The sequence below is a fragment of the Convolutriloba macropyga genome, chromosome 12 (assembly GCF_964194025.1).
Source record: "Convolutriloba macropyga chromosome 12, txConMacr16.3, whole genome shotgun sequence".
NCBI lineage: Eukaryota > Metazoa > Xenacoelomorpha > Acoela > Convolutidae > Convolutriloba > Convolutriloba macropyga.
The window spans coordinates 28,606,495-28,628,941 of record NC_134479.1 but is presented as its reverse complement, the minus strand read 5'-3'; the positions used below and the strand labels follow the sequence as shown (position 1 = coordinate 28,628,941).

General features: G+C 34.7%; 3 protein-coding genes across 7 annotated transcripts in view; all 3 read left to right on the top strand.

The window, feature by feature from the left end:
- Positions 1 to 14,982, top strand: part of LOC142351222 (hexokinase-4-like) — a 319,567-nt gene extending 304,585 nt beyond the window's left edge. For 3 of the 4 annotated variants that reach the window (XM_075403354.1, XM_075403355.1, XM_075403357.1), the window contains 5 exons: positions 1,132 to 1,310; positions 1,724 to 1,732; positions 6,595 to 6,935; positions 7,321 to 7,492; positions 14,560 to 14,982. In XM_075403354.1, the coding sequence (XP_075259469.1) occupies positions 1,132 to 1,310; positions 1,724 to 1,732; positions 6,595 to 6,935; positions 7,321 to 7,492; positions 14,560 to 14,898 (1,040 nt within the window). In that variant the 3' untranslated portion in view covers positions 14,899 to 14,982. The remainder of the gene's footprint in view (positions 1 to 1,131; positions 1,311 to 1,723; positions 1,733 to 6,594; positions 6,936 to 7,320; positions 7,493 to 14,559) is intronic. The other variant, XM_075403356.1, reaches the window with a different exon arrangement.
- LOC142351221 (metal transporter CNNM4-like) overlaps positions 1 to 22,447 on the top strand; it is a 520,873-nt gene that overhangs the window by 304,585 nt on the left and 193,841 nt on the right. The window lies entirely within an intron of this gene.
- The window catches only part of LOC142351224 (mediator of RNA polymerase II transcription subunit 22-like), a 595,906-nt gene continuing 585,260 nt past the window's right edge, over positions 11,802 to 22,447 (top strand). Inside the window, exon 1 of the mRNA XM_075403358.1 lies at positions 11,802 to 11,813. The gene's annotated coding sequence lies outside the window, so the exon portion shown is untranslated. The remainder of the gene's footprint in view (positions 11,814 to 22,447) is intronic.

The following is a 22,447-nucleotide window of genomic DNA, read 5'->3' as shown; positions in this document are numbered from 1 at the left end:
TCCATTCTAGGTCTAATTATTTGGTATAGTCAATGAAAATTCTTTGAATTGTACGTCAGGACTTGTCCTGCTATGTTTTTTTACTTCGTCGAATAAAAAAATGTTTTGCTTTACCTCATTTTGCCGCCTTTTCAACATTTTGCGTGAAATCTTTTTGACTTCTCTAGGCTACTTTCTCTCTTCTCTCATTCTGCTAAAAGTGATTTTGAACATCAGTTGCTCAGCAAAGCAATTCAGAATGAACAGAGTCAGTATAAAAAATTGAAGTCAGAAATAGAAACGTGATAAACCCATAAAGCCCAATTTTAGATGCCCGCTATTTGAACGTCGTTCCTATAAGTATTATTTACCTCTCTCTAATGCTTATTGTTATTGATAGTAGCCCCTGTAGCATCTATCTAAAAAACAGAAGTATGTTCAACTACGAAATGCCATCAAAATAAATCGGACTTAAAAAAATGTTTTTGTACAAAATTCTTTTTTTTTTCAATATCTTCTGTTATTTCAATCCCAATCATGCTTATTGGAATCAACGGCGGCTATTTTCCGGCAATCTGCCGGGTATGTTCAACATTTGCGTCAAATCGTTTTTTATCTCTAGGCCAATTTCACTCTTCTCTCAAAAAGCGTTTAAACAGCAGTTACTCAGCAAATTAATCTAGAATGAACATAGTCAGTATCGGAAAATTAAATCAAAAATAAAAGGGATAATGCCCGGTGTTTGATGTCCGCTATAAAGAACGGTGATAATAAGTATTGGTTACCATATTTAATGCTTATTGGTATTGTTTTTACTCTTTGCATCCTCTAGTTTTGAAATAAAGAAACTAGAGTGGGTCTGACTGAGAAATCCAATCACAATAGCTTTGTTTGTATTTTTTGGGTTTAATAGGAATCAATGGAGGCTTTGTTTACGGTATGCTTTTTATTCGTCGACCTCTGGAGTAGAGTGAGATAATTCAGCTTGATATTGTCATTGTAAAAACTTCAATCTTATGTTAAATCTTTTTCTCATTAAATCTTTTTGATAACTACTGGTTTTTCAATCGCACAATTTTTAAAAACAATTTGTCAACACCTAGTGAACGTTGTGAGAATGTTTTTGTCCTCAATCCCAATTTTCTCTCTTAGGTAACCACGTGCGTGTTGAGGCCATAGTAAATGACACTGTGGGTTGTCTGTGTACTGGCGCGTATGAGGACGAGCATGCCATGATTGGTGTCATTTACGGAACAGGAACAAATGCTTGTTACATTGAGAACCTGGAGAATATTTCGACACTCAACTTGGATCCAAAAGACAGTGATCAGGTATGTTTTTTTTATCAAACTCTCTCTTCAATGTCATTTAAAAAATCTCTAAAATTTGTTTTTCTTTTGAAAAAAATTCTGATAAGGAGTAGATAGCACCAAACCGTAAATTAGGAATAATAAATAGGTAAGTGCTCATTACGTTAAGTTAAAACCTTATACATTCCACCTGTAAATGGCTTTTATTTTTCAAAGGTTTCTTGATTTTGTATGACCTGCAGCTAAAATTTTGTATTTGAAGGCTCAGAATACAAATTTTACTTAATTGAAAGATGGCAATGATGCAAATTATAATACGTACAAATCCCAATGAATCAAACAAAGCTCAACACAAACTATGATATGTTAAGCTATCGTAATATTTTATTTGTTAGTAGAGTAAAATGTAGAGTTGATCCTTTCCTTCTTTTTAGACACCCCACGTATGTAACCTCGTGTAGACTAATCATTCTATGCCTCTTCTGTCGAGCTAAATTGTTTCCTCATACACATTCTATCCATGAAACTATTTTAAAGATGTCATTTTTAAACTGTTGATGTTTCCTGTATTTTGACATTTTTTACATTTTTTAACAAATTTTGTATTGTTTTATCCAACATTTGGGCTTTAATTATAGCCCATTAAAACTCATTTGGTTTTATAAAAAATAACTGTGATAAGTAAAGCGTTACATCTGGAACCATTTTGGATTAATCGGTAGTCAAACAGGCCATGCTTAAATTTTAATCTTTGAAACGGATTTCTTAACTATTGACTAAATAGTGATGTGTTGAGGAAACAAAATTGTGCTCAAACTATAACTGAAATAATTAATTCATCTTTCATTGACCAATAGTGTGATGGCTTTTCTTTCTTGTCTGATTAATCAACATCATAATTCATCTGTAGCCAACAAAAACATTAAATTGCTCATCCCTAAACCTTGATACCTGAGGTGTGTTGTGTGATCAGTACCAACTAATCAATATACTAATACTTAATATGTTCAAGTTCATTGCTCTAAAATGTTGTTGATATTTCTTAAAATCTGTTGGTGGTTGTCTCTGAAAATTTGCAGAGAACATGGCCGTCCTATTTGCATATAGTTAATGTTTTCCGGACAATTAAGTTGTTGCAATTTTCTATTTAATTTTTTTTCGATCCACATGTTTTTGCAATACGTGATAGAGCAATGTGGCTGGTGCAGTGGATTATATTTTCCTCCTTTTGTGTTTGAATTGTGTCGGTATCACATCTAGTGATACGTTATTCCCCCTGTCCAGTTCTGTAAATATTTCACATACCCTATTTTAACTATAATATGAGGTGAAAGAGTTTTATTTGCTCTCAAACTAAGTTTGTATCAATAATAGTCTTGTGGTCTTTTGCGATTTTTTGCTTGACGGATGGTTGGGCTGACCCATTTAAACTTTCTTCCGGGAAAATGGGATAAACAGGTAACGCTCGGCATTAAGTTCTCTTAGAGCTTTACGCCTAACCAATATCTAAGAATGCGATTCAACAAAACTGTTTTGAGGTTTGAGGCGACAATTTCATGTTGTGAAAGGAGTTTGTTAGTCATGAGAGGTTGACCCCTCAGCTCCTCCCCCACCCCAGCCCAGATCGCCCTCCCTTATCTGGCCGTTTGGACCCCTTCTCGTCCGGCCCTCGAAACCCTGGCCCTTCAATCAGTTGACCCTCCCTGGCAGTACTTGCACCTCTGAACCCCAGCTGGGTAGCACCAAAGCCAACTGCTCGTTGGTCGTTTGGGAGCAATTCGGCCGACGTTAATCGGTTATGTTCCCAATAATGAGGATAGATTTTTCAAGTAATTGCAGCTATTGAAAAGTTATTTACGGCAATCTGCGGGCTGTCTTTATTGTATGGCCCTATGGATGGTATTGATAAATCAAGGTTAAATTTAGAACCATGGGGCTCGGTAATGTGCGTTTGTACTTATGTTCAGAATCCCCTTATCCATATTCTTAACTTTATTGTCTAACAGATGAAGAGATTAGAGATATTTTAATACCATATTTAGAGAATAATATAATACCATGCCGCAGTCGAGAGGTTATGATTCCTGCTATTAACAAGACTTCGAGAGAATACAATTGACAGAACAAACAAATACAACATTTTTGGAAAAACGTTACTTTCAAAAGGACATCGAAATCGAAATACCATCAGATAAAACCTAAACAACACAATTTTACTTCTCCTCAACTACAAAGCACATAGACTGTCCATAATGAAACTAGAAAACCGCTCGACAAAAACAAGAAAAAAGGGTGAAGTTCAAAAATAATCGAGTTTTTAAAACCAAATTTCTAAAGTAACAGAGACACGGAGGTTTTAACAAAAAATTCTGGATAGATTTATTTAAGTCCTCAATCATTAGGTCTTTGTTGAAAATAAGTCCTAGGTCAGGACATGAAAACCATGGATAAAAAATACAGAAAAAACAACAAACAATTTGGGAAAACGCATTATTGAATCAATTAACGCCATTACCTCTCATCTGAGCATTATTCATTTAAGTTTTTGCTTATTTTTTCCGTTTATTTATAAATGTAAACCTGTATACGTTCACACTGTTGAAATTCAGTTGTCATATACAATAATATATTAAAGGTCAACAAAACGAAATAAAAAATTAACAATCACATAATTTTTGAGAAAACGAATTGTGTGCAAGATATGAAACATTGATTGTAACATGAAACCAAAAGATTGCTTGAAGTTTAAATCACAAGAAAGTTGGGGACCTCTCATTGATCAGACTATGTTTCAAGTTGACAAAAAGAAACAAAAAGGAAAAGTTCAAAATACCAAATTTTAAAAGCAAATAGAATCTTAATGATCAAAAACGTTGTTTAGATCTGTACTTAATCAGAAAAATTCTTACATCAACATTTCATCAACAAAACAACAATTATATCAACAATTCCACGAAAAAAACAGAGTTTAAAACAATGCGAAAAAACGGAGTCGAAGTCATTTTCAAAAATGAGAGATTCAGGGTGAAAATTTGTATATTTTGAATTGATTTTCCTTTCACGGCCAGTTGATATCTCCTCTCAATTTTAAAGACAACTCGTAGTATCAGAGCTATTAAAACCAATGGTTTTTTAACTTAAAGCACTAAAAAAACTTTGACTTATACCTGAAAAATAATGATTGGAAGCGAATGGAAGCATTACATAATCAGAATAAATCATATGACTAAAAAAGGGCAACAAATAGAGACAAAAACCAAAAATTCAATAGAAAAGTTCGCTTTTTCGATGTTCAAGTTAGTCATTTCACTGCCAATTGGAGTTTTCAAAAAGGTTATAGTTTGACAAGATTTCGAAAAGAACTATAATTATGAACAAATATGCAAAAATAACAAAAATTTGTATAAAAACACGTTGCATCAAGATCATAAAACGAATAGTTAGTTGATGAAAACGCTGATATACTAATCTTTTTTGGTGAATGATGGACCTCTAAATAGTAGCCTAGACTTATAAGTTCACATATTTAAGTTTAAATACGGTTAAAAATCGATGTTTTTTTTTTAAAAAAATCCGATTTTTCAACGTTTAGGTATGCAGTCAAAGGATTTGGAAGGTCCGCGTAGTTCTATTTAGGCTGCCAATTGCATTTTTAATTGACCGGGCTAAAACATACGACTAAAAAAAGCAACAAATGCAGGCAAAACAATAGTAATTAAAAGTTAAGAAAACAGAGTTGAAGATTCCCTGAGTCGATGATTCCCTGAAAACAAAATGAGTGTTCATTGGGCACCACCTGGCCAAAAATAGGATTTCTTATTAATAGAACGTAAATAATAAATTCTTATTAATAAATTCTGAAAAATATTGAAAGTCTTCAAATTCAGTTTCTGTGCTTGAAGAGCTTTCTAATAATACCACTCACGATTCTCTTCTATGATAATATCGATCGGCCAAAATTGACTGAACAAAAAGAAAGCGGTTTGAGCATATAGTTCTTCTCCCCACTAAATGCGGTCGGAGCAATAAATTTTGGGCTAGCTTAATTTTTTCTAACCTTTTAAACAATTAGTGTTTGACTACGAAGCGTGGTTATAAGGTGAAATTTTTTGAAGTTAAAAAATCATCCCACCCATTGGTTTGTAACGAAAGGAGAGAAATTTGAAAAAGTTTCTGTATGAGTTTTCGTGACAGCCACTTGAGTTCTATTGATTTTCATTGAACATTTTTTACTGAATAGTTTAAAATTCTCTGCAATTTAACCAGGTAAAGAAAATCTTTACTTAATCTTAATCGTTTTTAAGTGGTTTTTTAATTGTTTTTGGTGGAGATTGATGATGAATATACCGAAAACGACCTTATATATGATTTCTTCTTGACTGACTATATGAAATTCAATAAGTTGTACGCGTTTATTGAGTACAGCTTAAATTTTCAAAGCGTTCTCTGTTTGAATTGTTGCAAGTGGTGCAGAACAAAAGATGTTTGCACAAAAAGAATTGCTTGATGGAATTTTGCACGGGAATTATATCGGCTTAAAATTTTTCATCCATATAGAACATAGTCTACCATGTTATACGTGGCATTAAATCAATTCATATCGCATGAAGGACAAAATGACACCAAAGAAAAGTAGAAAAACGTATTTAATGCTTGTAATGAAGGTATAAAAATTCAAGGTTAACCATTTTTACATATTCAGTTCATAATGAATGCATGGTTTGAATATATATAAGCATAGTTGAAAATGTAAGACTTGTTTACGCAAATAAAATCACTTGTAGACTACTAGTCTTGGTGGTATTGTTGGTACCAACACACTCGCGCACACACCTCCGCGTTTTTAAAGGCTGCTCTAATATTATTTGTCAATTCGCTCTCTTGAGCTGTTACACGAATGGTTTGCTTTTTATTTTCATGCTCAAGTTTTATTTTTCGATGTGCTTTCTCAGTTTGAACCAAATTAAACGATTTTTCACATAAGCTGATAATGAGTTCTATGATGAACTGTTCTTCTAGCAGCGAAATCAGGATTAAATTTGAGCTCAATGAAAAGGATTTTGGCATAAAATGATATTATCTTATCGTTCTTCAATTTTGTCATCTGTGAAATCAGGACTCGGTAATGAAATGAAGACATGCTGAGGGTTTGTAAGCATGAAGTGTCTGTGTTTCCATAACTTCAAATGGGCAATGTTTTCATAGCCAGTGTTTTTTAATCAAACACTGTCGTCATTAAAATAATTTTTTTGTTTGCCTGATTACATTTTTAAAGGAATTTCAATTAATGACCCTTAGTGTTTAGATGGTAATTAACACGGAGTTTGGTGCCTTTGGCAACAACGGAAGTCTTAATGACTACAGAACGCTGTACGATTTGAGAGTAGACGTCGACTCCATGAATCCTGGCAAACAGATATACGAGAAGATGATTTCGGGTATGTACATAGGAGAGATCTGTCGAATCGCGTGTCTGGACTTTGCAAAACAGAATGTGTTCTTCAATGGGGAGGTCGGAGAGACGTTTAAGCAGAAGTACATCTTTGAAACGAAGTATGTGTCTGCTATTGTGCATGACAACACGCCCAACTTGGAGAGAATTCATTACCACTTGCACTACGATTTAGACATTCCCCATGTTTCAAGGTAGCTATCGTTCTTAATTGATATCAAACCAAGTTTGTAGCAATGCAATGTAATGTATTGTTTTACCAATTTTTGTTCTGATCGTTTTTTTCTGACCACTGAGCTTCGCGACTTTTTGCCTTAAGAAATGAAAAAAGAAGCTGAGCAGTTCTATAAGAGGCTTACCACTCTGTTAATTTTGAAATTTACCGAAAGTTCTGAGATATTAATTCATGGTGTGTAGGGTGGGTTATGTATATTCTTAAGTGGTGCTGCTTTCATCAATTTTGTATTCCTAGTGTTCACAGCGTTCAAAGCCTTGTAAAGTGCTGTTTAAAATTAACGTGTTTAGTTCGATTACACATATATTAAGCAGTAGTCAATAACGCACTTTTTCTGTTTTTAGGCAGGACTGTGTTGCCGTTCAACAGCTGTGTAAGGCAGTCACAAAGCGAGCAGGCAAGTTCGCAGCCATCGGACTGGCGGCCATAATTAAGAAGATTAACAAAGACAAACTCACAATCATCTGCGACGGAAGCCTCTACCTGAACTTCCAGAAGTTTAGGGACTACGTCACGGTTAGACTTCATCAGTGACTTCATCATTAGACTTCATGCCCTGAACCCAGTTGGTATTAAGTCTCATTAGAGGCCCTAAGCTGGCTTTATTAGTCTTCCAAGTGCTTCGATTGCTGAAGTTGCTGGGGTGACCTCAAAGATGCTTTTTTTGAATATTGAGCCCCAAAAATCAAGCAGTTTTTCACCGTTTTTCTTTTTATTTTAGATGAGTCTTAAATTGACGCTGGTAACAGTTCTTAAAATTAGTTCATGTAGAATCTGTAATTATTTTGAGTTACAAGTTCGGTAATATCAAGTGAAACGCAAAAAAAAAGAATTTAGCGCTTGTTTTTTAATTGCTCTTGAATGAGAAGCAATTATTGTAAACGTGTGTTTTATGCAGATTTTTTGCTTGACCGCTTTTGCGTTTTTCTTCTAGAATAATCTTTGACTTCTCAAGTGACTTTTTCACGCACTTAAGAGTTTTGAGTGGTTTCAGTTGCTCTCACTCCGAAATAACTCTTGTTGTTCAAACAAAACCGACTGTTAGAACGACTACTCATTTAGTCGTCTGGTTAATAATGCAGTCCAGCCGAGGGAATCGGATTGGTTAGAACCCTACCTTCGGATGATGTTTTCGCACCCATAACGAAGAATTAATCTAGGCTACGGCCCCTGATTTAAATTGCCACGCCTGTCTTTCGAGAGCAATTTTTTCGACGTTGGTCGGTTTTTGTTTTATTTTGTCTTTCGAGTTGAGACAAATGAAGTTTTATATTTAATAACCGCCCTCATCTTCTCAGCTGGATATTATAGCGCTCGTATTACAATTCAAATAATTTGAATTGTATTGGGGCGCTGTCTTTTTTAAAAGATCTGTTCACAATTCATGATTTTTCAGTCAAATTGAAGTGATGATTTTGGTCGCATCGAAACAGGAGATGGAGCAAAAATGCGAGTGGTTTTGTGACGTAAATTTTTTTGCTCTATGTTTGAAGAAAACGTATGAACAATAATTCGATTTCTCGCTCGTGGATTTTGTTCACATGCGGCATTTTGTCATTGATTTTCTTTTTTGGATCTAATTTTTTCCTAATGATTTTCCTAAGCCGTTCTCGGTCCATTCTAGGTCTAGTTTTTTAATAGCCGCCGTCAGCCTCTCAACGGATATTATTTAGACGTTCTCCTTTTTTAAAATTCGCTTTACCTTTTCATCACGTTTTTCGTTTAAGTCACGATTTGCTCGCTTGACTTCTGACTTACCTCACTCATTATTTCAACTGAATGATTTTCAATTTTTTCACGCATTGATTTACTCAATGTAGTGAATGCAGTCAAAATCAAAAGAAACGGGGTTAAACGATAAAGCCCGGTCATTAAGTCATAGTGCATTAGGTTATCAAAGTTTATTAGAGCAAATGCTAGCTGACATCAGGTTTAAGCTTAAAGCTTTCCGTTTAGAAGCTGAATTAAGTATATTTTAAGAATTTTACTAAAACTGCACCCCAAATTAGAACACTTTTTGACACTGAAAAAAAACAGAAAATTCGGTCAATTTCTATCTCTTTTGATCTTTTTCTGTTTCTATCCCAATGTCCATCAAGGGCGGCTATTTTCCGGCAATATGCCGGCTATGTTTGTTAAGTCAACGGCGATTCTTTTAATTTTGTGAGCACTTGTCCTGCTATAAATTTGAATTGTATTGGGAGGCTGTCTTTTTCAAATTTTTTCTAAGATATGTTCACACATTTTCATGATTTTTGAAGTCAATTTGGTGTTGTGATTTTGGTCTCGCCGAAACAGGAAATGGGGCAAAAAATTGAGTGGTTTTGCGGCGTGAAATTTTTTCGCTTTAATTTTAAAGTAGTGACAAAACGTTTACTGTTTTTCGATTTTTGGATCGGATTTTGTTCTAAATTGTTTTCTCAATCCATTCATAGTTCATTCTAGGCCTAGTTTTTTGTTTGCACCGAATTTATCTTTCTCGTTAGCGGTTTTTTGTTCACATGCGCTATTTTGAAACATTTTTTATCTGATTTTTTTGGAAATGGTGTTTCCAATTCACTCATAGTCCGTTCTAGGTCTAGTTTTTGTTTATTCAATGAAAATTTTTTGAATTGTCGCTCAGGACTTGTCCTGCTATGTTTTTACAATTCGAAGAATTTGAATTGTATTGACACTGTCTTTTTTTTAAGATCTGTTCACATATTTTCATGATTTTTGAGGTCAAATTGGAGTAGTGATTTTGGTCACGCCGAAACAGGAAATGGAGCGAAACACTGAGTGGTTTTGCGACGTGAATTTTTTTCGCTCTAATTTTAAAGTAGAGTGAGAAAATGGTGTTTGAACAAAAATTCGCTTTCTCGGTAGTGGTTTTTTGTTCACATGCGGCAATTTCACTCTGAGTTTCACTGTTTTTTCGATTTTTTGGATTGGATTTTTTTCTAAATGGTTTTCCCAATCCATTCACAGCTCATTCTAGGCCTAGTTTTTTGAATTGAATTTTCATTTCTCGCTAATGGTTTTTTTGTTCACATGCGGCATTTTGACATTGATTTTTTGTGTTTCTTATTTTTTGATCTGATTTTTTTAAAATGATTTTCTCAATTCACTCATAGTCCATTCTAGGTCTAGTTTTTCTGTTTAGTCGATGAAAATTCTTTGAATTGTACGTCAGGACTTGTCCTGCTATGTTTTTTTTTTAATTCGTCGGACAAATTTTGGTTTCGCTTTAGCTTAATTCACAGCTTGTTTAACATTTTCCATGAAATCTTTTTGACTTCTCTAGGCTAATTTCATTCTTCGCTCATTCTGCTCAAAGTGCTTTTAAGCAGTAGTTCCTCAGCGAACAATCTAAAATGAACAGAATCAGTATCCAAATCAAAATAGAAACGGAATAAACCTATGAAGCCCAATTTTGGATGACAGCTACTTGAACTTTGTTCTTAAGTCTTATTTAACATCTCTAGTGCGTTTTGACACTGATACTAGATCCTGCATCCTCTCTTTAAGAAACAGGAGTAATCATGAATCATAGAATAAAGTAATATTCGTTGAATGGAACAGAGCAATTTGTTTACACAAAGTTCAAAAAAATGTTACTTACGATCCGCCAATTTCAAAGGCATCTCATTAATAGCCGCACAGCGATAGCTGGGGCTATTATTGGCCTTCTCTTGGTTTTTTACAATTCAAAGAATTTGAATTGTATTGGGGCGCTGTCTTTTTTTTTTTTTAAGGTCTGTTCACACATTTTCATGATTTTTGAAGTCAAATTGGAGTAGTGATTTTGGTCACGCCGAAACAGGAAATGGAGCGAAAAAGAGAGTGGTTTTGCGGCGTGAAATTTTTTCGCTCTAATTTTAAAGTAGAGTGAGAATACGGTGTTTGAACAAAAATTCGCTTTATCGGTAGTTGTTTTTTGTTCACATGCGGCAATTTCACTTTGATTTTTACTGTTTTTTCGATTTTTTGGATCGGATTTTTTTCTAAATGGTTTTTCCAAACCATTCATAGTCCGTTCTAGGTCTAGTTTTCTGTTTAGTCAATGAAAATTCTTTGAATTGTACGTCAGGACTTGTCCTGCTATGTTTTTTATTTCGTCGTCATGATTTTTGTTACGACCATATGACGTCACAGACACTTTTTGTTCATTCGTTCATGCAATTTCAACTGAATTGCATGTGTGACGTCATTTTTCGCTCTTAGTGGAGCGAGTTTTTTTGTTCATGCGCGTGATTAAATTTTTGGTCACACTTGACTTACCTCACTCTCAAAAATGACTTCCTCACTTTGAAATTGACTTTTATTTACTTTAATTCAAAGAGATAAGGTCAAATGGGTGTGTGTCCTTCTAAATGAAGGTTATTTGAGATCAGCTAATAGAGGCAGCAATTACTTATACAGATATTAATAAAAATATAACAGATCAGCCTTCAATGAAAAGACGAATTTTTTTGGTCTGGCTTTTTTACTGTTTTTTTTAGACTGCCGATCTACGAATCGATTGCGGCTATTTTCTGGCAATCTGCCAGCTATGTTTTTAAATATTGCATTTGAACTATTAGAATCCATTCTGAAGGAACGAATTGAGCATTTTTACAGTTACGGTAGCAAATGTTGTCCAACGAGAGACCCTGATCGAGGAAAAGCAGTGTTGATGAGAATCGATTCACTCCCGAAATTGCTAAGAACTCGTTTGGTCTACCAAATAGGTCATAGCAAATGCTGTTGATAATTATGATAAATCAGATGAAGAAAAGGCTCGGACGCATTCTCAGAACGATGAATGAATGTTCTTTTCTATAAGTTGGCGTCGAGTTCAATAATAAAACTTATTAAAGCTCTCCTGCTGAAGGCAGGAAGACAACCTGGGGGAGGGGGTAGAAGCCGCCATTCAGAATTATCTGAAGTCCACGAGGATGAGCTCGAAAAATAATTTATAGCATGTATAACTGATTACAATGCTCGATCAGATCTGCTATGTTTCTGCTTTTCCGTGAAATCATAAATACTTTTTCACACAGCGAGTCCATTGCGTAAATAGACGCAATTGAGTAAATAGACGCAATTAAGTGAAACGATAAAAAGAGAATAATTTAAGTCAAACGCATCCTTCGGTTATATTGTTGGTGCTCTGTATGGGCTGATCTTATATTGCAGACATTGAAGAGGTTGACGTTAGAAATCAATATGACAAAGGAGGATGCATAGTCTGAAATGGATCAAAAAATTAGCTTATAATTTTTCCTTATTTGTACTTTGCCTCCGCGGCGTGCGCTTCATGCGTTTGCGCTTCGCTGCTGAAACTTTCATTCGGAGTGTAGTAGAAAAGGCTTTCCCTTCTTCGCATATAATGACGATTGTTGCTGACTACTCATTTTATATGCCTTTACAGGATTTGACTCGTTGACTCCGAGTTGACCGACAGCCTTTAAGGAAAGGTTTTCGAATTGTTCTCGAATGAAAATTGATGCAATTATTTTAAACGTGTCTTTTTAATGCAAAATTTGTGATTGGCTGTTTTGTTCCAGAGCGATCTTTCGATTTCACCTCTCGAATGACTATTTCACGCGTGACTTCTCAATTTTTGCGTAACCTTATTTGCTCTTATTCAGAAATTAAGCCTGGTGCTTAAACAAAACCGATTCTGAGATAAAATATTAAAGGTGATTGAGAGTCAGTCAAGTGGTTAATGCTCTATTCTATTACGATGGAGGTCGCGGTTTGAACCGCTGACTATTCGGAATGTTCTCCGCCGATACAAATTATCTTGGCTACAGACCCCTCTGAATTAATGCCGACGAGAGCAATTTGTCAGACCTCAGTCGTTTTATGTTTCTTTAAATGGACGTTCTAAGAAAAGAAATACATTTTTATAGCAAGGCTAGTCATACGGTCTTTTTTAAAAATTGCGCAAACGAAATTAATTGCAATTATTAGCCGCCGTCAGCCTCTCAACAGGTAATATTTTAGGCGCTCTCCTTTTTTAATTCCCTTTACCTTTTGATCACCTTTTTCGTTTTACATAAGTCACGATTTTCACGGTGACTTCTGACTTACTGTTTCAACTGAATAGATTTTAAATTCTTTCATGCATTCAATTACGCATTGTGGTGATTACTGTCAAAGTCAAAAGATCAAAATCAAAAGAGACGAGGTAAATCGATAAAGCCCGGTCATTAAGTCATTCAGAGTTAGGTTATTAAAGTTCATTAGTGTTTGCTAGCTGACATAGGTATTAAGATTATCGGCTTTCAGTTTAGAAGCTGAATTATGAATAATTTTAGAATCCAACTGAAACTGCACGCCAAATTAGAACACTGAAAAGAAGGCCAATTTATCATTCCTTTTTCTGTTTCAATCCCGAGTTGAATGAAACGCGTCGACGGCCGCTTTTTTCCGGCAATCTGCTCGCTATGGTATTAGTCGTGTTTTTGTATGCAATTTTTCCCTTGACCGGTAAAGCTCAGAGGGCATTAAGTGTCTGAGAAGCTCTATAAGAGCATTACACCTTACTAGTCTCTATGTATGCGATTCACCGACTGTTTTGAGGAGACATAATGCAGGTACCATGCTAAATTGCCCTTCATTTATCTTGCTGTAAGCTGAGAGGAGCTATATTGTGCTGCTCTTTGGTGTTTTTTACAATTCTTAGAATTTGAATTGTATTGGTGCGCTGCCTTTTTTAAGATCTGTTCACACATTTTTATGATTTTTGTAGTCGAATTGGATTGATGATTTTGGTCACGCTGAAACAGAAAGCTGTGCGAAAAAATTAGTGGTTGTGTGACGTAAATTTTTTTGCTCTTTTAAGAAAATGTTTGAACAATGAACAATAATTCGGCTTCTCGTTAGTGGATTTTGTTCACATGCAGCATTTTGGTAAGCTTTCTTTTTTTTAGATCGGAGTTTTTTTCTAAATGGTTTTCTCAATCTATTCACAGTGTGGTCTAGGTGTAGTTTTTTGTTTAGTCGGTGAAAATTCTTTGAATTGTACGTCAGGACTTCTGCTATGTTTTTTTGTTCCGTCGTCTGACGCTCTTTTTCGTTTTAAATTTGTTCACACAGCAAAGCAGAAAAAGTTAAATCTTCTTAATGACTCCTTTCTCTCACTAACGGCATTTGCGCGCGTGACATCAGGTCTCACTCTCTCTCTCTCTCTCTCTCTCTCTCTCTCTCTCTCTCTCTCTCTCTCTCTCTCTAGAAAAAGTGTTTATTTCATTTGCGTGATTAGATTTTGATCATGCGTGACTTACCTCACTCAATAAAATGACTGCTGCGCTTTAAAACTTAAGTTTAATTTGAATTTATTTAAGGTCAAAGGAAATCATATGTGTAAGGAAGGGCCCTGATGAAAAGGCTTCTGCGCAATGAATTTTAACAAGCTTTATTAAATTATCGCTGATTGTTTTTCACATATCTTTTTGAGTGACGTCGTTAAATTTTTCAACTTTTATCTGAATGTTTCTATCTCTATTATACGGCACGCAAGTCTATTCTTTCGCAGCTATTCTGGCAATCTGCCGGCTATGATAACTGTAGTTTCTGAAGATTTATTTTTTATTGACATTTTGAGCTGCTTTCAGGAGTACCTGAGTATTTTGTCGCCAGCAGCTGAAGTGAAATTCATCACAGCCAAAGACGCAAGTGGAAGAGGAGCAGCACTGGTGGCTGCAACCTCCTGTCGCCTCAAGTCTCAAAGCAGTTCTCCAATTCTCGGCCGAAAGAACAGCGAACAATCGGCAGGCGAGTCCAACAAATCGGATCATTCGCCCCCTCACCACCACAACCATCACGGCCATCACCATCAAAAGAAACATTCTGGTCCCCCGCCTGCCGTTGCTGTGGAGGGTAATGCGGCAGGTTCTGTGGGATCTGAGATTAATGGAACTACCCCGAGCGTCGAAGTTTCACCAGCGAAATAAATAATTGCATTCGGTGGATAATAATGAAATTTCCTTTTGCTCTATTCCGTTTTGCTCTATGCTGCGTTGCATTTCTGTAGAAAATTTGGAAATCCATTATATATGAATCAATGCGAAACTAATATTTTGTACACATTCGTAAAATGCCTTTTTTTCATGAAAAAATTATCGAAATAGTATCAAGTTTTAGGCATGATTGAATAGAGCAGAAAATATCGACTTAAAAATATGCAATTCATTCTGGTCATAACGTGTGAACATTTTGGGACTCTGCTGCGTTTGTCAATGTGTAAAATTTGGTCACCAATTTATGTGCAAATTATAACAGAGCTGGGCTCTAACTGTTGATATCTATATTGTTACCACACTATTCTCACAATGATATTCACATTTAGTTATTTATTAACTATTAGCTGGTATTGCCTCCATATTAATTTTAACCCGATGATAATAATAATTTTGTCTGAAAAATCCGTGCTATTGTGTGCTATGCATCTTCAAAGCCAAATTCTTGGCAATGTTATAATGTTATTACCAATTGATGAAAGAAACTTTTTTGAGATGAATTGTAATCTATGGTTGCTGACTCTTGAAGTACAAATTTGAAAAATCGAGATATTGAAAAAGAATTGAGAATTATGGAAATTTTTTCGAGTGGATGTTTTGGTGCTTTTTCCTATTCCATTTGCTATTACTGTATTCCAGCTGAATTTAAATTTTTAGAATAAATTGGTTCAATAACTCGTTGATGCGAGCCTATTTAACGTTTTTAACTTTAGCGATTTCCAGCTGGAATAATTTACTTTTTTCTGAAAAAAAGACATTGAATTGTTGTTGAATACTTTTCAAATTGACGTCTTGAGGGTCCAATAAACATTATATTAAAAAGAAAAAATTAAATTAGAAAGAAAATTAAAATTGAAATATATTCAAAACAATTTTTTGAAGCTATTTGATATAGAATGTTAGGACAAAATATGCAATGCCGATATACTCAATGTTACAATGTACCCCAAGTATACCCCATGTTTTATCCTGAATGTGAAATTACCAGAACGATTATAAGGGCACATAGGTATTTTGGCATTGGGTATAATGTAACAACCTTGATGAAGTATTTTTGGAACAAAGACTTTATTACTGAATACTTTCAGCTGAAATACATTACTCGGAATATACTCGAAGGCGGAAAATTTAAAATATTTTAAGGCAGAACTCTCAAGACGTACCTGGGTGAAAATATTATTAATGAATTGCACATAGTGACTATATAAACAGTTGTCTAAATAAAATTGCATGTGCTACTATATTATTCTATGCAACGTGCAATCTTTGAAGTAATTGAGTAGTGACCCGGAAAATGTTTCCTTTATTTGGGGGGGGGGGGGGGGGGTGAGCGGGGGTTGCTTGGGCCAAGACCGCAAGTAATTTAACAATTTTTGACTGGTTTTCTAATTAATGTTGTATTTTTGGGTTTTTAAGATGCACTTTGTCCAAACTTAATTGTAAATTTAGTGAATCGTTTTCGTTTTGTGAAGGAAAGAAGCCATAATTTTCTGCAAACATTTTTGGTCATGCAAATGTAATTGTAGTTGGTCGATTCTATCTTAACGATTAAGTAGTAATTAACGTGTACCTGCAGCAGCATTTTTGCAGTGAGCTAAAACTGGAAACGTAAGCTGAAATTTGCTCAATTTTGCCAAACGCGATGAAAAAACGAGTGCCTTGTAAAATTATGTCATACCAAGTTTATCATATAAAGGTTATATAAAGGTTTACTTAGGAAAAGTTCTAAAAAATTAAATTTTTGAATTCGATTGAGCAAATTTAAGTTTATATGACTGTATAAATTTTGGATTTATGTAAGGTTTTTTTTCACTTTGGGCAGTATGTCAAAAACACAGGAAGTTGAATTGTAGCGAGAAATTGGTGGATATATTGTGATTCTACAGTGCTCTATATAACTGATGTACTACTGTTGGTCCTTTTTGCTCAATTTATGACAATTGCTGATAGCGCAATGTGAATTGGTTGATTTGATAATATTATCAGTTGATTATATTTCCTATAGTTTATCACATTCATACTCAAAAACATTAATTCAAACTTACACAGCTGTAGCAGATGTCACTTTTACAGAAATTAATTCGGCTATTAGTCAACGGGTTTCAATCCCAGATGTGACTGGCATCCTGGAGGTCCGGGGTATCAACCCTGCCCGGTTGGGTCGTTTTATTGCACCCATAAAACATTTTAAGCCACGCCGCCTATAAGAATCGACCAGCCTGTAGTTCGAGAGCAATTCATCTGATTTTAGTCCGTTTGTTTTTAGTAATTTCTTGGGTTAAAACGGGGCGTGAGATATTAGGCAAAGCTCTGAGACGCAAGCAATTTTGTACTCATCAGGCGAAAGTTTTATTTGTGTTTTGTCGAAGTTGGGTGAAAACCAAGTATTACACTTGAAGACCATATTTCCAAAACCCACATGACTATGTTTACGACTCAAATGTTAAAGCAACCAAATACAAAGATTGACTACCTTTTCTTCCAAATATTTAGCATTTGTATCAATTAAGTTAAATCCGTTCTTAGCAACTTTGCTCGCACTTTTTTGAGCCCAACAACTCTATTTCAAAGTTTTGCTTTTTTCTCTGTTCTCTTCGGCCAACTAAGGATTTTGATTATAGTAGCTAAAAGGTGCAGCTTTAGTTTGCTTCTATGATGTATTCTCTTATGATGTCAAACGTTAGGGACACTTTACAGAGTCAAGTACTGCCTGCTGTTTATAATGTTATAATTAATGGCCGCCGTCAGCCTCTCAACGGCTATTATTATTTAGGAGCTCTCCTTTTTTACAATTCAAAGAATTTGAATTGTATTTGGGTGGTGTCTTTTTACGACTCGAAGAGGAGTATTGGTGGAGCGTCTTTTTTGATCGATAATTTGTTGGAGTGTATTTGAAACAGGATGTAAAAATCAATGCCGCACGTAAAAACTAAGTGTTTAGGTCAAAAGGCTGAACGAATTGAAGAGCAGAGAGAAGAGAGAGTATTTTTCAGTTAGCGCTGCGTATTTTTCAGTTAGCGCTGCGTATTTTTCAGTTAGCGCTGCGTTTATCAGTAGCGAAAAAATTTTGTTAAGCGGGCGAAATATTTTGTGATCTGGTGCCGCTTTCTCGAAGCAGTTTTATTTAGTTCTTACTTTTCAGGTAGTATTTTTAATTTTTTCTGGTAAAATGTAATTTTTCAGTTAAAAGGTAAATTTAGTAATCTCTTAAACATATTGAAAAGTAATTGTTTGTCTAGGAGCATTTGTGTCCATCTCAATTATATATTAAAGTTTTCTATGCAATCTGGTGCTATTTTTGTGATTTCGCCGTTTTGAACGCTTTTTAGCGGTTTTTGTCCTCATTTTTCAGTGTCCGGGGCGTTTCCGTACTCTTTTTTTTGTTTTGAGTGGCCGGGGCATTTTTTTAGTTGAAATTGGTATGCATATGAGTTTTCATGCCCTTTTAACTGTGCTATTGTCACATGAAATTCGTTTAGTTGAAGAAATCGGTCTAATTTTTAACATTTTTCATTTAATTTTTGTTTTTCAATATTTTTTTGTTGACAAATTGCTGTTTTTCTGCCATTCATTGCATCTTTTCATATTCAATTTTTTATTGGGGTTGGCAGGAGAATTATTGATACTACGTGAAAACAGTTAAGGGTTTGAAAACACATGTTTTTATAAAATAAATAAATCTAGTTTTTTGTTTTTAATTCTTTCTCTTCGGTGCTTTTGGGTGTCGTTTGGTTGCTCAATGAATAGAAAGGAACTGTTTTCTAGCGTTTGTGGTAGAGATCGATTGAGATCCTATATTTGTTAGAGAACAGGTTTCGTTGATTATGTCATTAAGTTTTTATGATTTTTGCTCGGTTTTTTTCGAGATGTATTGCCTGTCGTAAATTGTTTTTTGTATCCTCACTCATCTTTATTCGTTTTATTTTGTCGAATAAAGATTTTCACTTTAGTTCACGGCTTGTTGAAATTTTTGCGTTAATCTTTTTGACTGCTCTAGGCTGTTTACCTTCTCCTCTCATTCTTTTCAGTGCTCTGAAACAGCTGTAGCTCAGAAAAACAATCTAGAATCATTTGAGTCAGTAGCGAAAAACCACTTCAAACCGTATAAACTCATGAAACCTAATTTCAGATGCCCGCTACTTGAACTTATAAATCTTAGATACCATCTCGAATGCATATGTGTATGAATACTAGCCTCTCTCCTCTCATTAAAAAAACAGGAGTAACATCGAGTCTCACTCTGGGAGAGCATCATTGATTCTTACCTTAAAATTTTTGGTACAAAAATCAGTTTCTTCTTTTCTTTGATTCTCAATCGTGTTTATTTGAATCAATGGTGGCTATTTTCCAGCAATCTGCCTTGTGTTTTCCTAACATATGCAGTTTTATAGAACCGAAATTGGGTATATTACACATTCTGTTATCGAAAATTGTTATGGAGTTGAAACTCGTGAAGAATCGCCACAAGGTGTTTACATTTTTCTTTTGCTTTCTAATTTCCTTTTTTTAAAATTGATTGATATAATGAAGTAAATAAAAATTTACTAGTTTAATTAGTTGTGAGTGGGGGCGTAAGCTGAGTTATACTTCGATTTGATTTCGGAGTCTTCTGGATATTTTTCAAAGATCTGTTCACACATTTTCATGATTTTTGAATTAAGATTGAAGCGATGATTTTGGTCATGCCAAAACAGGAAGTGGAGCAAAAAAGAGTGGTTTCGCGGCGTGAACTTTTTATTCTTGTTTTTACGTAGAGTGAGAAAACGGTGTATGAACAAAAATTCGCTTTGTTTTTTTTTGTTCAACTGCGGCATTTTCGCTTCGATTTTTACTGTTTTTTTCACTTTTTTCAGCGTCTTCTTTTGAAATGGTTGTCCCAATCCAGTCATAGTCACTTCTAGGTCTAGTTTTTTTTAGTTATTGAAAATTCTTTGTATTGTAGGGCAGGATTTGTCCTGTGTTTTTTTTCATTCGCTTTACCTTTTGATCACCTTTTTCGTTTCACATTGTCACGATTGTCACGCTTGACTTCCGATTTACTTCACTCACTGTTTCAACTGAATGGATTTCAAATTCTTTGGCACGTTGAATTATGAAATGTAGTGAATACGGTCAAAGTCGAAAGAGCAAAATAAAGGAAACGGGATAAACATAAAGCCTGGTCATCAAGTCATAGTGCATTAGGTTATCAAAGTTCATTAAAGCGATTGCTAGCTTTTGTTAGTATTTAGCTTAATAGCTTTCAGTTTAGGAGCTGAATTAGGTGTAATTTCAGAATCTAACCGAATATGCAGAAGTTTCACAAATTTTTAAAGACAGAAAAAAATCTCATTTTCTATCTCTTAATTCTTCTGTTTCAGTCACAATGTACGTCAGCGGCGGCTTTTTTTTTGACAATCTGCCCGCAATGTTTGGTTTTCGTTCATTTTCCGCTAATTGATTTTGACTAGTGGCTACAAAAATTGTTGTTGTTTAAGCTCATCTATTATCCCATTGAACATCCAAACGGCTTTTTTGGTAATTTTTGCGACCAGCTCTTTAACTGTTTATGGGTATTTGACGTCTTTCCTTCACTCTGTAGCAATGAGTCTCAGTTGATGTGTTTGATTAATTGTTTTTATCCTTAATGACTCTGTCACTCTCTAAATGACTAGCATTAAATCTTAGATACCATCTCGACTGCTTATTTTTATGAATTCTAGCCTCTCTATCCTCTCATTAAAAAACAGTAGTAACATCGACTCAAACTCTGGGAGAGCATCATTAATTCATACCTTAATTTTGTACAAAAATCAGTTCTTTTTGCCTTTCATTCTCAATCGTGTTTATTTTAATCAATGGCGGCTATTTTCCAGCAATCTGCCGCGTATTTTCCTAACATATTCAGTTTTATAGAACAATTGAGTATAATAGACATTCTGTTATCAAAAATTGTTATGGAGTTGCAACTCGTGAAGAATCGCCAAAATGTGTTTCCATTCTTCTTTTGCTTTCTAATTTCCTGTTTTTTTTAAAAAAATTGGTTGATATTTTGAAATAAAAATTTACTAGTTTAATTAGTTGTGAGTTGGAGCGTAAGCTGAGTTATACTTCGAGATGATTTCGGACTTCTGGGTATTTTTAAGGTCTGTTCACACATTTTCATGATTTTTGAATTCAGATTGAAGCGATGATTTTGGTCACGCCAAAACAGGAAGTGGAGCAAAAAAGAGTGGTTTCGCGGCGTGAACTTTTTATTCTTGTTTTTACGTAGAGTGACAAAGCGGTGTATGAACAATAATCCGCTTTCTGTTTTTTTTTATTCACCTGCGGCATTTTCGCTTGTTTTTACTGTTTTATCACTTTTTTGATCGTCTTTTTTTGAAATGGTTTTCCCAATCCAGCCATAGTCACTTCTAGGTGTAGTTTTTTAGTTATTGAAAATTCTTTGTATTGTAGGGCAGGATTTGTCCTATGTTTTATACAATCCAAGAATTGGATTGTATTGGTGCTCTGTCTTTTTTTATTTTAAGATGTTTTCATACTTTTTTCATGACTTTGAGCTTTCAGAACGGGATAAACTGGTAAAGCTCAGCGGTCATCAAGTTTCATTAGAGGCCCTTAGCCGCGTTTATTAGTCCTTGAAGTGCGAGTGGCGAAGCAACTGGGAAGGCCGTATTTCGAGGTTCAAAGGTCATTTTTAGTTTTTGTGCCCAAAAAGTTGTAGTTTTTCGCGTCTTTTCGACTGCTTTCAAATTGTTGTTAGACCAGTCTAAAATAGAGGTTTTTAAGAGTTGATAGAGGCTTTTTTTAAGATATAATTACTCTTTATGACGATTTTAAGAGCTATAACTTTTGATACTCGAAACATAAACACGCAAATTTATACTAATTTTTACAGTTTTTTAAAAATGTTCGTCATTTTTTGAGTTTTTCAGCTCTAGCTGTCAATCAAAATCCCTTAGGGTTTAATAATAGGTTACTGCATAGTTTCTAGTGGTAATAGAATGGTTTTCAACATTTTATCATCACGAATTTTAGCAGTTTTTTTTTATAAAACTTGCATTTTATTTTGAAAAATTTTTTGGCATTATCTAATTTTTCCGAGCCCCTGGCGCCAGGAAATCTCCTATAGCGTTTGATTAAAGTTTACTAAAGAATTTTTATTGGCCATGCAATGGTTTTCATCTTTTTAATATCACAAATTTTTAGCAATATTTGATAAAACTTGCATTTTTTTGGTTTCTCCAACCTCAAGGGGCAACGAACCTCCTCCTGGTTTTGATAATAGGTTAATGCATAGCGTCTAGTGGCAATGACGCAGGTTTTCAATTTTTAATATGACTAATTTTAACAGATTTTTAAAATAAAACTTGAAATTTTTCAAGATTTTTGAAAGCCTTCCACCAGCAAGTTTTCCGGCAGCAAGGGCCCAGGAATCTCCTCTAAGTTTTGATAACAGGTTACTGCATAGTTGCCCCAGGAAACTGATTGGTTATCAATA